This window comes from Propithecus coquereli, unplaced genomic scaffold (genome assembly GCF_000956105.1).
Source record: "Propithecus coquereli isolate 6110/MARCELLA unplaced genomic scaffold, Pcoq_1.0 Scaffold589, whole genome shotgun sequence".
Taxonomy (NCBI): Eukaryota; Metazoa; Chordata; class Mammalia; order Primates; family Indriidae; genus Propithecus; species Propithecus coquereli.
The window spans coordinates 847,653-862,480 of record NW_012151829.1 but is presented as its reverse complement, the minus strand read 5'-3'; the positions used below and the strand labels follow the sequence as shown (position 1 = coordinate 862,480).

At 45.9% G+C, this 14,828-nt stretch overlaps 1 protein-coding gene across 2 annotated transcripts in view; it reads left to right on the top strand.

Moving 5' to 3' along the window:
• Window positions 1-285: 285 nt before the first annotated feature.
• Window positions 286-14,828, top strand: part of IGSF3 (immunoglobulin superfamily, member 3) — a 93,456-nt gene continuing 78,913 nt past the window's right edge. The window contains exons 1-2 of one of the 2 annotated variants that reach the window (XM_012658474.1): window positions 286-428; window positions 1,088-1,760. In XM_012658474.1, the coding sequence (XP_012513928.1) occupies window positions 1,718-1,760 (43 nt within the window). In that variant the 5' untranslated portion in view covers window positions 286-428; window positions 1,088-1,717. Of the gene's footprint in view, window positions 429-1,087; window positions 1,761-14,828 lie in introns of those variants that run through there. The other variant, XM_012658473.1, reaches the window with a different exon arrangement.

Below are 14,828 nucleotides of genomic sequence, written 5' to 3'. Positions count from 1 at the left end.
CCTTTGCTGGGCTTTGGCAAGGGCTTGCCCATCTCGCCAGCCGGCCCGGAGTCTGCGGGTGAACCCCTGCTTAACTTTCCAGGCTGTGTGGCCCCCATGCCAGCTCTGCCCAGGAACCCTGGTGCCCCTGGCCGCTCGCGTGCCCCCACCCGGCCCCGGGCCCGGCCCCCAGCCTCCGGCGACGGTGGGAGGGGGCGGGGCCGGGGGCGGGCCGCTCTCCGAGGCCGCCGCCCTCGCCCCGCGCTCGCCGCGCCCGGTGCAGCCGGCCGGGTTGGAGCCCGAGGGGCGGGGACTCGGGAGGGGCCGGAGCACGGCTGCTGGTGCCGTTGCGGGAGGAGAGGAGGAAGCGGCGCGTCCTCTGAGGCGTGCGCGGGGACCCACGAGCGGACGGACGGACGGACGCGCGGAGGACGAGGGCGGGCGGCGAGGTCAGGGTCCGGCGGGGGCGCGGGCGGCGCTGCGGAGGGGGCGGCAGCGCGGGGAGCCGGGAATCGGGGGAGGGAGGAGGGAGGGTGGCGCGGGCCCGGCGCCGGCTGCGCTCGGGGTCGGGCCCGAGACCCCTCCCCTGGCCGGCGGGCGCGCGGCGAGCGCGCTCTGGCAGCGGAAAGCGGAGCCCGCGGCTCCCTTCTTCCTAGGTCTCTTTTCTTTCCAGTCAGCGAAAAATAAACACCCGGGAAGGTAAAACAATAGCAGGGCCACCTGGGACGCGGCGCGCGCGGAAGTCCCACGGTCGGGGCGGGGGCCGGCGGTGGAACCCGGGAGTCGCGGCCCCACCTTGGACCTTCCCGATTTGCCCCGGCGGAGGGTGGGGCTATCCGCGGCCCTGGGGCTCGGTGGGAGGCGGTGGGAATTCCCAGGAGTGGAGCATTTGGAGAAAGTATTTCAGGAACAATCGGGCTTCCTACAGTTTGGGCAGGGAAACTGAGGCGGAGGGAAAGGTAGCGTCTTCCCAAGGTCAGAATGCAGAGGTTGACCGCCCCGGTCCAGGAACCGGACCCAGGTGTCCGGACCGGCTCAGCGCTCAGCCGGTCTGGGTTTTGTGGCTGTTTTGTTTGCCTTTGATAAATCTCAGTTGTGTTTGCTTTAGGAATCTGCTGGCACTTTGGGACCCTTTCAAGGATGCCGAACGCCAACTTGCTTCATGTGTCCTGGGCAGGTGTGGGGCAGGTGACGGCTCCGTGACCTACCACCATGGATGGAGACGGACTTTTTGAGGAAGAAACCAAAACATTTGGTGCCAGCCAGGGTGATTTGGCCATCAAAGGTTTTGACAAAACCTGCTTTGTTCCTTTTGGGGAATCCGAATGAGGGACGTCACAGACACCTTCACTGGGAAGCCAAGGACATTTCTGTATAATTAGTGGATGAAAGGATTCTCTCAGTCTTTTTTCCCCCTTTTCCTTGAGGATTAATCCACCACAGTCTACAATCGCAGTGGAAACTGCAAGGCACACGATGAGGCAGAAGCCTAGAGCGCCTTCAGAATTGTTCTGGACCCTTCCTGTGGCATAGGGGAGTTTTAACACATGCCACCACGCCTCCCCCATCCCCCCACCTCTCTCCTTCTGATCTCTTCTCTTTAATCTGTTCCTGTTTTCTGAGTTAAGTTCTATTTCCAAAACTGTTCTCTGGAGCTATAAGTGGATTGCCAGAAATGCGAGATTAAGAGCTGGAGAAGAGGAAGCGCCCTGTGTTGTGTCTCCTTGAGGCTGTCGACATGAAGTGGTTTTTCCCAGTGCTGAGCTGTCTGGCTGTGCTGGGTAAGTGGCTCTGCTTATCAGTGCGATCGATGGGAAAGTTTAACCTGCTTTGGTTCCTGTAATTCCTTGTGGTCCTTTCCAATCAACACTAGGCTTTGGGCGCACCAGGAGGCAGCGTGTGTCACAGGTTGGCAAAGAGTACCAAAGGGCCCATTTCTGACTCAGGAGGAATGGTGGAATATTGTTTGTTGCCTTTAATGAGAAACATTTGCTACCCCTAAGGTGCCTGTCCTGGCCTTGGGGTAGGGTCCCCCATCTGCATATCCGTGGACTTCATGTGGATTGTGGGATGGCCTCTTTTAATATGACAAACATGGATGCTACAACATTTTCACTTCTGTGTTGGCCTGCATTAATTCCTTATCGGAAGTGGCAACATGATTCCCACTCTGTTGGGAAAGTTGGTTTGGTGATAATGATGGTGTCTTTTTTTTTTGAGGGAGAAGTAGGAGTATGTGGGATGGGGGTTGAAGGGATGCTTTGCTCATCTAAGTGGTCTGTAGGCTAGAAATGTTTGAGGGAACTAGTCATGTGCCTCCTCAACAAGGATGCTCAGACATAGTTCTAGGAGGAAGAGAGGCTGGAGAAATTGAAGCTGCCTAGTGGGAGAAACGTGAGAATCAGTTTTTGTGCCCCCAGTAGAGATCAAAATGCTTAGAGTAGGAAGAAGAAACTATGGCCCGGAGATGAGAACCTTTGACCCCTCTCTGAAGGATTCCCTTTCCAGTGAAGGGTCCTTCCTCTGCTCAGCACTTGTCCATTCTTTTCATGCCATTGAGCACAGTCTTAAGTGTGGTATCTTAGAACGCATCTCAGGTCCAGGATAAACTCACTAGCCAGGATCTGGTGTGTTCTCTTTCTTCATCTCAGACCTCACATCTCTGCCCTCTCTGTATGGCTCGGTTCTTTGCTCTCAGAAGGGTTGTCACCGCTGCCTGTTGTTTTTGTATCTCCAAATCTACATTTCTTGCACTTAGGGAATTTATTTGTGATCTGTTGCTTCTGTGCATTGTTTCCATCCTTGCAAGAGTTACCAAGTGTGTGAAATGAGAATGGACTTTGGAACTTAGAGGACCTGAGTTCCAATCCCAGCCTCACCGTGATTGATATCTAAATCTCAATAAAATATCCAAGGGCTCGCATGACAATTAAAGGATATAAGGCATTCTATATGACTTGACTGCCTTGAATAATGTCTGAAACTCAGAATAAATACGCTCAATCGGTGGTTCTCAAACTTGGATGCATGTTGGAATCACTGAGGGAAGCTTTTAAAAATCCCAATGTTCAGGTGACAATCCCAGACCAATGAAACCAGACTCTCTGGGGTATCTGTCTTTCAGCGCCCTCAGGTAATTCCGTGCGTGGCTGTTAGAGAACCAGTATGTGAGTTCATTAGTGTCAGTGCCCCCACCGCCCAGCACACACAGACACCCAGTCTGGCAGCAGGTTTAGTCAGTCTTCTGCTCAGCTGCGGATTAGGGTACAGTGTCTCCTGTATGCTCAAGCAGAGGCAAGAAGGCAGAGAGCTCTCCATTTGCCAGTCTTCATATTGTGTCTGTATTTGTTATACTGTATTTGTCATTCACTTAGTGTCTGGGTTTAAATCAGCAATTAGTGATTCATGTGGAATCAAAAGGACACAAACAAGGAAAGCCCTTGGGGAGGCTTGGGCGTGGGGTGGGGTGTGTAGCTAAGGAGGGAAAGAGGGCTGAGTGGAAGGGTGAGGCCCGGAGTAGGAGAAGGAACCACCAATGGGAAAACGAGAATGTGACATTTGTGCCTTTTGTTTCTTCTGGCTGCTCAAGAAATGTAAGGCTGCCTGCTGGTCCTCCTGCTGTTCGCTCTCTGAGCCACCCTGTGGAGTGGAGCCCACGCCCTGGCACCCGCAGGTGCTGTCATCCTCCCTCCACTCCCACCTTCGTATGCAAACAGGTGCCCTGGAGAAAAATAAGCCTGAAGGTGGCCTTAAGGTGGCACAGTGGCAGAAGGCCAGATGCAGGTGAAAGCAGGAAGCTTTGGAACAGTGGACATGCATGTTAATCTTTGCCTGATTTTGAGCCTGCTGGGGAACCTCATCTTTCCCATCACCTGGTGGCTCTCACTGTGGCAGGGAAGGAGGCCTTGCTACCACTTTCTTAACCTGGGAGAAACAGAAGGTATTTAGGGAGGGAACAAAGACCATGTTGGGGGCTTATTTCCTGCTTGCTGTCTCGTGTGGTCTGATTGATTCGTCAGCACTCTTGCTGTGTAATGTGAATTAATGTGTAGTATGAATTTAAACAGCAAAGAATCCCAAGGTTTTAAGCCCATGTGAGTCACATGCCTGGAATAAAATTCTGTTTGTAAAAAGTTGGATGAGGCTAAGTGCTCCGCAAAGTGAGATTGACACGGGTGCCAGCCTCCAGAAATGGCAATTTGAATTAGAAAATCCTGTGACAATGTGTGAGGGAGTACACAGGCTAGATCTCTGAGATGCAGCTCCCTTGACATCACAGACTGGTGCTTTTTCACTCCCTTCCTTTGCCAATGTCTAGGATTTGGATCAGGTATCTCTTTTTCTGTCTGTTGGAGTACTGATTCCTGCTCATGTCTTTTTTTTTGAGACAGAGTCTCACTCTGTTGCTCCAGGTAGAGTGTAGTGGTGTCATCAGCTCACTGCAACCTCAAACTCCTGGGCTCAAGTGATCCTCCTGCCTCAGCCTCCCGAGTAGCTGGGACTACAGGCATGCACCACCATGCCTGGCTAATTTTTTCTATTTTTAGTAGAGATGGGTTCTTGCTCTTACTCAGGCTGGTCTTGAACTCCTGACCTCAAGCAATCCTCCCACCTCAGCCTCCCAGAGTGTTAGGATTACAGGCATGAGCCATTGTGCCTGGCTTGATTTCTGCTCATGTCTTTGTCCTCCTGAAGCTACATGGCTTTGTACCTGCCCTCTTGACCACTGTGTCTCGTTTCCTTCTGTTGTAGCCCTGAGTGCCCCACCCAACTTGGAAGCCATTGGCTGCTATTACAACCCTTGTTCCAATTCCAAAGCCACTTAAGTCTCGGTCTGGTTGAGCCACGAGGTAGTAAAGTCTTCACTACTGAGAGTAAGATAGAGCCAGAGAGGCAGAACATTAGAGAGAGAGTAGGAGCTGGTGTGAATGCAGTATGAGTGTGAAGAAGAGGGAGAGAGAAGGTGGTTGGGGCTCTGCCTGTGCCTGGGAGCAGCCTGCATGAGTGACAGTGACATGGGAAGATGACAACAGTGTGGGAGAGAGAATAGGATTTGTATCTGAAAGAACAGGAGGGGAATAACTAGGAAAGATGAATATAAACTTTAGACACATAAAGCACATTGTGATGTTGTGTAGCCATGAAAAGTTATACCTCCCAGACCAGTGCTAATATTGCAAACAAGGTGAAATGGCTTTAAAAGTGTTAGCAATGAAAAATGCAGGAGATTGGGACATCTCTGGATCAACACAGGAGAACCTGTAGATAGCTAATGACCATTTGTGTTATCCTCCAGTGGGAGAGAAGTTCATTTGTAGTTTGGGAAGTCTCTTGTTGGAATAGGATGGGACTGAGGAAGCGATCACTTACTTCTCAGTTAGTTAGGGAAGATTTCTTAGGAGAGAGGCCAGAGGGTGCTTCAGAAAGAGATTGAAAGAAACTTTGATGTACTGCTGTGTGTGACCTTAGAGGCAGGACTGGGGTGATCAAAGGCAGAAGAGAAAGAAGAGGCAGAGGAGAGAAGTGAGGTGGTTTGGAGCAGTGGGGAGAAGGGTTCTGAAGGAAGGGGATGAGGATCATAATTTCTGGAGGAACAACTACCGTTGTCCTAACAGTTATCCCAGAGATAGTGCACTTCCCTTTCCTGGGGACTATTTGACAAGGGTGCTGGAGAAAGGAATTGGAATTCTTGTCAGGGGGACTAGACCAGCTAGGATGCCTTTTAACTGTGAGAATCATTGAGCCACCTCTGGGCATCCAGGGCTGTGTTAACATGTCCCAATCTGCGTTTTTCATTTCGGCAGTACTGCTATTACTGCGGTAACAGTAGCAATATCAACTCTCCTAACTCTAGCCCTTACTGTGAGCCAAGCCCTGTACCATGCAGTCTTCAAAACAACCCTGCAAGATAAATGCCTTATATTATTGCCTCTTTATAGATGCGGATATTGAGGTTTAGGGAGGTTAAGTAACTTGCCTGACATAGAATACTGACCAGGTTGATGTGGTGCTCTGCAGTGTTAGGGCCCCAAGCTCCTTCTAGCTTGTTCTGTGTGCATGCCCTAAATTCCCAAGAGCATTTTATGGTCCAAGGTGGCTATTCTAGCCCCAGCCATCAGAGAGGAAGAAAAGGGCTGATGAAGGGAATATCCTTAATTTAAGGATATTTCCTGGAAGTTACACATGTTACTTCTGCTTACATCCCTATTGGCTAGAACTTGGTCATATGACCATACTTAGCTGCAGGGGAAGCTGGGAAATATTATCTTTATTTTGCGTGTCCGTGTGCCTTGACAAAAACTTGAGATTCTGTTACTGCGGGGAAAGATTTGGGGGCGGGGGGAGCTACTGATCTCTGCCATAGTCACAAAGTTAGTAAGTTGCAGAGCAGGGTTTTGAAGCCAGGACCATTTGGTTTGAAATCCTGCATTCTTTCATCTAACAAGCCCCCTCTGTGAGCCTGAGGCCCAGCCTCCAGCCACTAAGAAGGCTCGTTAGGAAGGTGTGAGTCTGAAACCAACATTTGTTTTGTAGGAAGTAACTTAAATCAGCATATAATTAAACACGGTATGTTGTCATTTTATCAGTGAGTACTATAATGTTTAGAGTGCTTATGTGCCATTCACTGTGCTGACCACTTTACAGAGCATGACCTTCGGTATAAAATGCTTAAAGACTGTCACAGTCACCCCTGTGGCTGAGAACTCAGCCTGGCGCCTGGCACAAAGTAAGCAGGTGTTCAGTTAATTTTTTGATGAGTGAATGATTTCACAAGGTAGGTGTTGTTTCTGTATTGGCTTCCTTGATCAAGGTGAGGAAATTCATGGCTCAGAGACATTAAGTAATTTTGTTCAAAGGAAAAGAGCTGAAAATTTGTAGTGCTTAAATTTGAATCCAAGTTTGTCTGATTGTCTAGCTTGCTCCTTTACTCCACCAAACAGGGGTCCTTAACGTTTTTTGTGTCATAGGTGCTTTTGGTGGTGTGGTGAAGCCTATGGACCCCTTCCGAGCATGTCATTTTCTTTTTTTTTTTTTTTGAGACAGAGTCTCACTCTTTTGCTCGGGCTAGAGTGAGTGCCGTGGCATCAGCCTAGCTCACAGCAACCTCAAACTCCTGGGCTCAAGTGATCCTTCTGCCTCAGCCTCCTGAGTAGCTGGGACTACAGGCATGCGCCACCATGCCTGGCTAATTTTTTCTATGTATTTTTAGTTGGGTGATTAATTTCTTTCTAATTTTAGTAGAGGCGGGGTCTCGCTCTTGCTCAGGCTAGTCTCAACTCCTGAGCTCAAACAATCTGCCCACCTCGGCCTCCCAGAGTGCTAGGATTACAGGCGTGAGCCACTGCGCCTGGCCCCCCGAGCGTGTCATTTAAAAATGCATAAATAAAAATACATAGGATAACAAAGGAAATCAATTATATTGATATATAGCTATCAAAATGTGAAAAACAAATTTATGATATAGCAATATGCTTAATTTATTAACTGAAATAACAAAATCCAATGGCAGGTCTAACAATTCATTGTAATTTTGGTATAGCGATGAGTGTAACGATAGTTTGAGTTATCTACATCAACTATGATGTGATATGAAAGTATGTGTGATTGCTGTTGTAACAGATCACAAGTATTGGAGATGTTACTGTGGTGGTTGCTTATATTCATAATAAAAGGGATGGTTAGTTCACCTAGAGGCCAGTGATAATAAAGATGTGATTTTCCCCCCCATTCTAATTCACATTCCTTCTGAATTCTATCCATAGACTCCTACAAAGTTCAAAGTAAAGTTCAGTATAAGAGGTAGTTGTTGGGGAAAACCCTGTGGAAGAGAACTTGGGCTGAGCTTCCAGAAATGGGCATTCTATTCCCACTGGAGTCCTGGTAATACAGAGTCAGCAGTCCTTGTAATGGTGGAGTGGCCTCTTATGGACTGGAGAAATGACTGTCGTTGGTTTTAAGGAGCGGTTCACGTGGGATGCAGTCACAGAGAATTGGCTTAAATTATAATGAGTTTGGGATTTAGGCTTAGATGGGGTCCCTAGAGCCCAGACCACTTCCACTGAGCACAGGCCTGGGAACCGGAGGAAGTGGCTCCAGTTGCTGGCCTCTGATGGTCCCTTGCCTTGGCTGCCCCATGCATCCTGAATTATGACTCCTTGATTAGAATTTTTAGGTTCCTTTGGGAGTTCCTCATTTGCCGTGAGTGGACACCTGTTTCCTTACTGCTTCAGAGTAAGCACAGCTATTCCTTGTAAAGTATTGGTGTTTTTAATTTAAGGAAATTTAGAACACCTATGTGTGAATGCCCCGCCTCCCCCATTTTCAAAGAAATCAGTGGTTGCTTCAAAATCAAGCTTATATTTGTAGAAAATCACATGTTGCAAATTCCCTCATCAAGAACCCTTTATTAAGAGACTAATTGTGGGCCACAGGGGCAGGCACTTAACAAAGACCATGGCAGTGGACCTCCCTTTACTGGAATCCTCAGTTAAGTGGGATTTTGTTTTTATTTTTGAATATCTTCAGAAGGACAAAAATCAAAAGATGCAGTAGCAAGGATTTATTCTCGAAATTAGCTTCCAAGCAATCGTCAGCCCAGTCTCTATGTCTTCCACATCTATAATTATAGTAGCAGAGGAGAATGATGAGCCTGGGGCACTGCAAGATCCTAAATCAAAGATTGAATTATATTAACTCTACCCAGGCTGGAAAGTGGTCAGATGTATTTTGAAAAGCTTTATAATAGGCTTTATAATAATGAGAGTTGAAGCAAAGTTTCTTCCTAACCCTGTAATTAAATTCCCTGGAATACTCCATTGCCCATCATGCAGGTGATTGGGGCTCTGCTGAACACCGCCCTACCCCTGTCCTCTAGGAGATGGTCATCTAAGGCTAGCAGCGACACAAACAGTAAACCAATTTGCAAATGGACAGGAAGACACTGGCATGATGTGTTCTCTGAGGCTGGTGTCTACCTGGGGAGAGGAGGCTAGGCAAGTTTGTTCTTGTTTTCAGTGTAGCAGGAGTGAAGGGAATTATCTATCTGGGAGATGGATGAGGCCAGAGTTGATTGTGAGTGGTCAGTCTGGGAAGGCTTTCTGGAAGAGCTGGAATTTTATGCATTTTTAAGTAATAGGAGTGTGTCATCCTGGCGGAATTGTGGGGTGGAGGATACCCTGGGCACATGGGGCTGCTTTGAGACTTCTAAAGGGGTGGAGAAGCCTGAGTGTCTGTGGGCTGGTGACCCTAATGGTGCTGGTTGGTAAGAATTGGGGTGGTCAGTTGGCATGAGGACTGGGGATTTGGGCCAGAGACAGGTGGAAGATACCAGGAAGCTGTGAGTGAGTATTCTGGAAGACCACTGAGACAAGTGGCCAGGAATGGCAGGAGGCATTACTGGAGATGGGGGTGGTCCAGAGGTGGAAGTGAAGGCTGGCCCTGTTCCTGTACCTGTTCTGTGTATCCTTCAAAACATAATCAGAACAAAGACATTCTAACAAAACTGTGAACTCACAGAAACCTGTGTCCAGTCTCCTAGTGATGTCTTCTTCCTCTTTCTAGTGGTGTCATATCAGCCCTTAGGTCCCAGGCCTTCTCTTTATTGCAACAGGGAAAAAAATCTGATACTAGTTGTGTGTTCTTTCTGATTACCTTTCTTTAATTTAGTAGAGTTTGCCCAGGCTTGCCTGAAGTTGGTGCTATTTTTGTGTATTTAATTCTGTTTTTGCTTGTAACATCCATTGTCCGATACTCCAGAGCACAGTCTTCGGCCTCCTTTTTGACGGCAACTCTGAGAGCACTGTCTCTGCTCTCAGCAGGGCCCTGGGTGCACCTGTGGCATGAGGTGGGCTTCCAACTCCTCCTTCTCAGTGACCCCTTTCATTCACTCCCTTTTCCCTAGCAGCCCCATATTTCGAAATCTTCTGCTCCCCAGACAGCCCTGATTAAGTAGTAATTAATCTGTTCTTCCCACGTGATAACGAGCATGACCACTCACACTTGGTGTAGTCCAACTAAAGCAAGATTAGTCTGGTGCTCTGATGACCGAAGCACACATGTGCCTGACCTGTTAGGTCCCTTAGCCCTGTATCTGCAGTTTAGGGACAGGGGTGTCATTGTTAGGTGTTTTTCGAAATCTCAAAGGTGAAGAGCTTCCCAACAACCCCAAGTGCTGCTTTAGGGACCTGGGATAATGTAGGTGGTATTTGCCTATTAATTGTTTGCATTGATGACCTTGATTGACTTTGCCAGAATACACTTTCAGCAGGGAGAGAAAAAGGAGATCCGGAGTTGAGCAACCATCTTTTGCTGCAGGTCAGACCAAACCTGCCCTACCCCAGCTAGATATAATCACTCCCTTTTTAAAAGACTTTCAGAGAATGAAATTTTACAAACTCTTAGGTATAACAACCCCAAAAAGAAATCTTGATTTTCAACAAAGATTTGAATTAAGTTGTAATTTAAAATAGCCAATAAAATGCTTTAGGGTAAAGTATTTATTTATACTTCTATATCTAAAAGTAAGATAAAGAGATACTGGTTTCAACTTTAGACAACAGCTTATATTTGTTTGCTTTATTTTTTGAATTTTAATTTTTTGACAGAGGTAACAGTGAATATAATTCTGTTTTAAGAATATAGAAAATAAAATGTGTAAGTTCCCTCTTTGTCCCATTCTCCTTATTGAATTTGATATATGTCCTTTACAGCTTGATATATATTCTTTCAGACCCTTTTCTATGTATGTACTCACACAAATACAGATTTTTTTTTTGACATAAGTAGAATCATACAGAACATATTATTCAATGACTTGATTTTAAAGGGGTGATTTACTTCACTATTTTTTCAGGCTTAATTTTATAGCCATATCAGAACTGATTTGGTTATTTTATAGCTAGTTGAAGCTGTAATTTGTGAAATCATTGGGGAGTAGTGAGCCTCATTCAATAGCTATATAACAGAATAATTTTGTCTTGCTAAATCAGGAGAGCAAGAGTTATAATAAAAATACTACTCTTAAATTTTAATGTATTTAATGAGAATAACTGACCAGTTTATTCTGAATATTTTCTTTAAAAAAGCCCATACATTTAACAAATTAAGCACATTCATATTTTATTGACTATTTTTCTGTAATTTTCAAATTACATTAAATTAAAATGAAGCCCATTTAAAACCTGTTAAGAAGACAACCATAAACACTGGGTCTTGTGTCCATTTCAGTCAAGTGTTCTTGTTTGTTCATAGACTAGAAAAAAATGAAAAGTTTTCCTGCCTTTTCAATTCCCAAATGATTCCTCCATTTAGAATTAACTGAACTAGAGTAACCTCTAAGGTTACTACTAGCTACCAGCTCTGCATTTAAGACTTTAACCCAAAGTAAGAGAAATTTTTTTTTTCTATCCCTACAGAAATAGCTATTGCTGTAAAAAGATTATCATTTTAAAGTGTTGGGTTATTCTCAAGTTCACTGGTCTGACTTTCTTTAAAACCTCTGAGAACAAAAGCAGGTTTCCTGGATGGTTCACCTTTAGACCTGATTTTTAAAATAGTTGCTGTTTTGGAGAGATGGTTGGTAGATTCACATATCATAGTCAACCTTTCTTAAACATCAGGGTTTGCCCTTCTACCACCTGTCCGGAGACCACTGGAAGTAGCCCTTGTCCTGTTAGAACCTACTAATGATACTGTCCTAAGAAGTTTGTTCAACAGATTATCTGATGGCCTCCTGCAAGCACTCATTGTTCTGTTATCTCATGCCACAGAATGAGAAGTTAAAATCACCACGAACATTTGAAGTAGTCACCTGTTATGTATTTTTAATCTTTAATAAATAGAACAATTAATTAAAAACTCTCTGACATTAGGGAAGTCTTTTTCATCCCTAAGGTAGGTCTTTTTTTTTGCTATTACCTGACATCCTTTCTTCCTGTTTTGTTCTCAGCTCTTCTTTACAGAGAATTGCCAATATCCTGGGCGGCCCTGCTGAAGGGCCCTTTAGGAATAAGACATGAGTACCAGTGCTGGGGGGGCCTGAGGGGGAGGTGAGGGGATGTCGAAGGGCAGTAAAGGGCAAATTCTTTCTCTTGAAAATACGCAAATATCTTGAGTCCTGGATATGTGGAATGTCCTTATTAACCGCTGGGGATGTTGTCTATCTATGGGAATTGGGAATTTCATTCTTGGCTCTGAATTTCTAGGAAGCCAGAGCAAAGAGAAATAGAAATACAAAAAATCACGTACTTCCCACCAGATAGGAGACAGCATCTGTACTGAGCTTTCTCCTGAGGATCCTTATACTGGGGTGTGGTGCTGGTAGGTTGATTCATCCTCCCCACACCTGCAGTGTGACTCCTCTCAGGGAGCCGTGGAAAGGGAGCTGAGGGGACATAGCCCAGGGCCCTCACCAATGTTGGGGCTTGTTTTCCAGAAGCTGCTGTATCAGCTCAGTGAGGGGCAGTCTTGGAGGCCTTTCTGGTTTTCCTCATCACTTTTGTTTGGCAGTGGTTTGGTGTTAGTTTGGAGACGGTGGTCTGTTGGGAATTCTGCTTCACAGATGGACACGTTTGTTAGTGTGAGGAGTGATTGTGCAGATATTCATTCCAGGTGCGCCCCAAACTTGACAGCCCTTTATGACACTATTTAGAGATGATTTGCCGAACAGTTTAATAATGCTGTCTGATGTTTCAGTACAAAAGGTAGCTTGCTGAACAGTTTTGCTGTCTGTCCTCTGGTATTTCACGACTAGGAAGCAAGATCACATTCTGAGCACTCTGCCCTTTCTCCTTCCCTCTGTTGGAGCAGATGATGGGCTCTAGCTGGGTGTTCCAGTGCCGCTCTGGCTGGTAGTGCCTCGGAACAGGGGGCTTCTAGAAGGGAGAAAGGCGATGGAGAACTCATGCACCTCCAAACCCGAGTTCATTTTGGAAGCATCTTTGCAGATCTCGTGCACTGTCCTCTTATTTCAAAGGTGAATTGTCCTGGAGTTGAGGAAAGACTGCGGTAGCCTTGGTGGGGAGAGTGGAAGGAGGGCTGGAAGGTGCCCCAGCAGGAGATGAGAGAGGGACTCTGGTGCACGTTGTCTTTGTTTTAATTAAAACATTGCACAATACAAACATTTGCCTTCCCACTCTTACCCCCACCGCAGAAGAGCCGCCATTTCCCACATTTGGAATTTGGGGAGAGCGGGGCCTCATTTGAAGATAAGGCCAGATTCAGTCTCTGCTTTGGGGGAAAGTAAGTAAATATGAGGGCCCTGGGGATTGTGGTATTTATGGTGAATACGGTAGAATGATATGTGCCTCCTTGTCTGTCATTTACATCCTAGAGCTGGTGCTGTGCCCGTCAGTAATCTGACTCTTGTTTTCTTCTGCATATTTTCCGTTTTGCAAATGTATAGGCATTCAGCTTTAATCAAGTAGGCTTTTACTCTGTGATCTGTGATAGGGATGACTGAAGTCATGTGGGGGATTTTAAGTAACTAATCTCTTAAGACATTCAGAGTGTAATCTGCCCTAGCCCGAGATCATCCTGCCTACATCCAAGAGATTTGTGAGGTTCTGCAAGGGACGCTGGACGGGGACTTTGGCATCCTTTGGAGAGACCGGGAGGCCTCCTTGCTGGTGACAGGTTTTTGTTGGCTTTTGGCATGGGGACAGGGCCTGCTGTTCATTTGCCATGTCAAGAGAGTTCAAGATGTTCTATGAATGTGACCAGTGTGTTACTAGCTCTCCATGCTGGTACGGAGAACAACGACAGACCAGACACACGTGAAGATACTGTCTGAGCCCATTGATGTTTCCTCAGTGTGTGTCCAGGGCTGGCTCTCAGGGAGATGCTGCAAAATAGACAAGAGGCCTGCTGGTCAGTGCTGTTCACTGACATTTTTCCTCAGATGGTATTAGATTAATCAAAAGATCAGTGGTTCAAGAGCTAAAATTTTCATGTTCTGTGCTTATAATTTGAATTTGACTTCATATGTATGTCATCTGTTGGACTAAATTGGATTGCAGTTGTTCTTCGAGTTGTCATTTCTTATTTTCTTTCTTTTGTGTTTTTTTTTTTTTTTCCGAGGCGGGGTCTTGCTCTGTTGGCTGGACTAGAGTGCAGTGCTGTAATCAGCTCAGTGCAACCTCAAACTCCTGTGCTCACGCGATTCTTCCACCTCAGCCTCTACTACAGGTCCAGGCCACTATGCCCTGCTACTTTGTCTTTCTTTCTTTTTTTTTGGTAGATACAAGATCTCACTATTTTGCTCAGGCTGGTCTTGAACTCCTGACCTCAAGTGATCCTCCTGCCTTGGCCTCCCAAAATGCTAGGATTATAGGCATGAGCCACCACCCCTAGCCATTTCTTATTTTCTATTTCCACCCACCTTTTGATGTTAGCTCAAGTTCCTGCTACCAAAGGTGTCCTAAGAAAGAATTTGGTGACCATTACTCTAAGTGCAGCCTTTGATATTTTCTCTTAATATGATGGTAAAATCTCTAACAATGTAGATTAATGAGGAAGATTAGTTCGAGTTAGTAAAATGTCTGAATTATCAATATTTTTCAAGAACTTCATTGTTATTACTTTTAAGTAAATACTGTAACTCAAACTAGGCTAATAGAAAGCCTTATAAAGATCCTTGGGGGATCCTGCTTTATGGTAGAAATAAGAATGATTTGCAGTTAGCACACCAGTTGTTTATGTAAATGGAATTTCTGAAATACTAGATTGAGCTTGAAAACGGTTTGTTCTCTTAAGTATTTTCAATAGTCCCTGTGAAACCCCATGTGTACTGGTAGTAGTTTATATGCAGTATGAAGACCTGTTTTGTGAAGACCTAACTCAACCTTATCCGC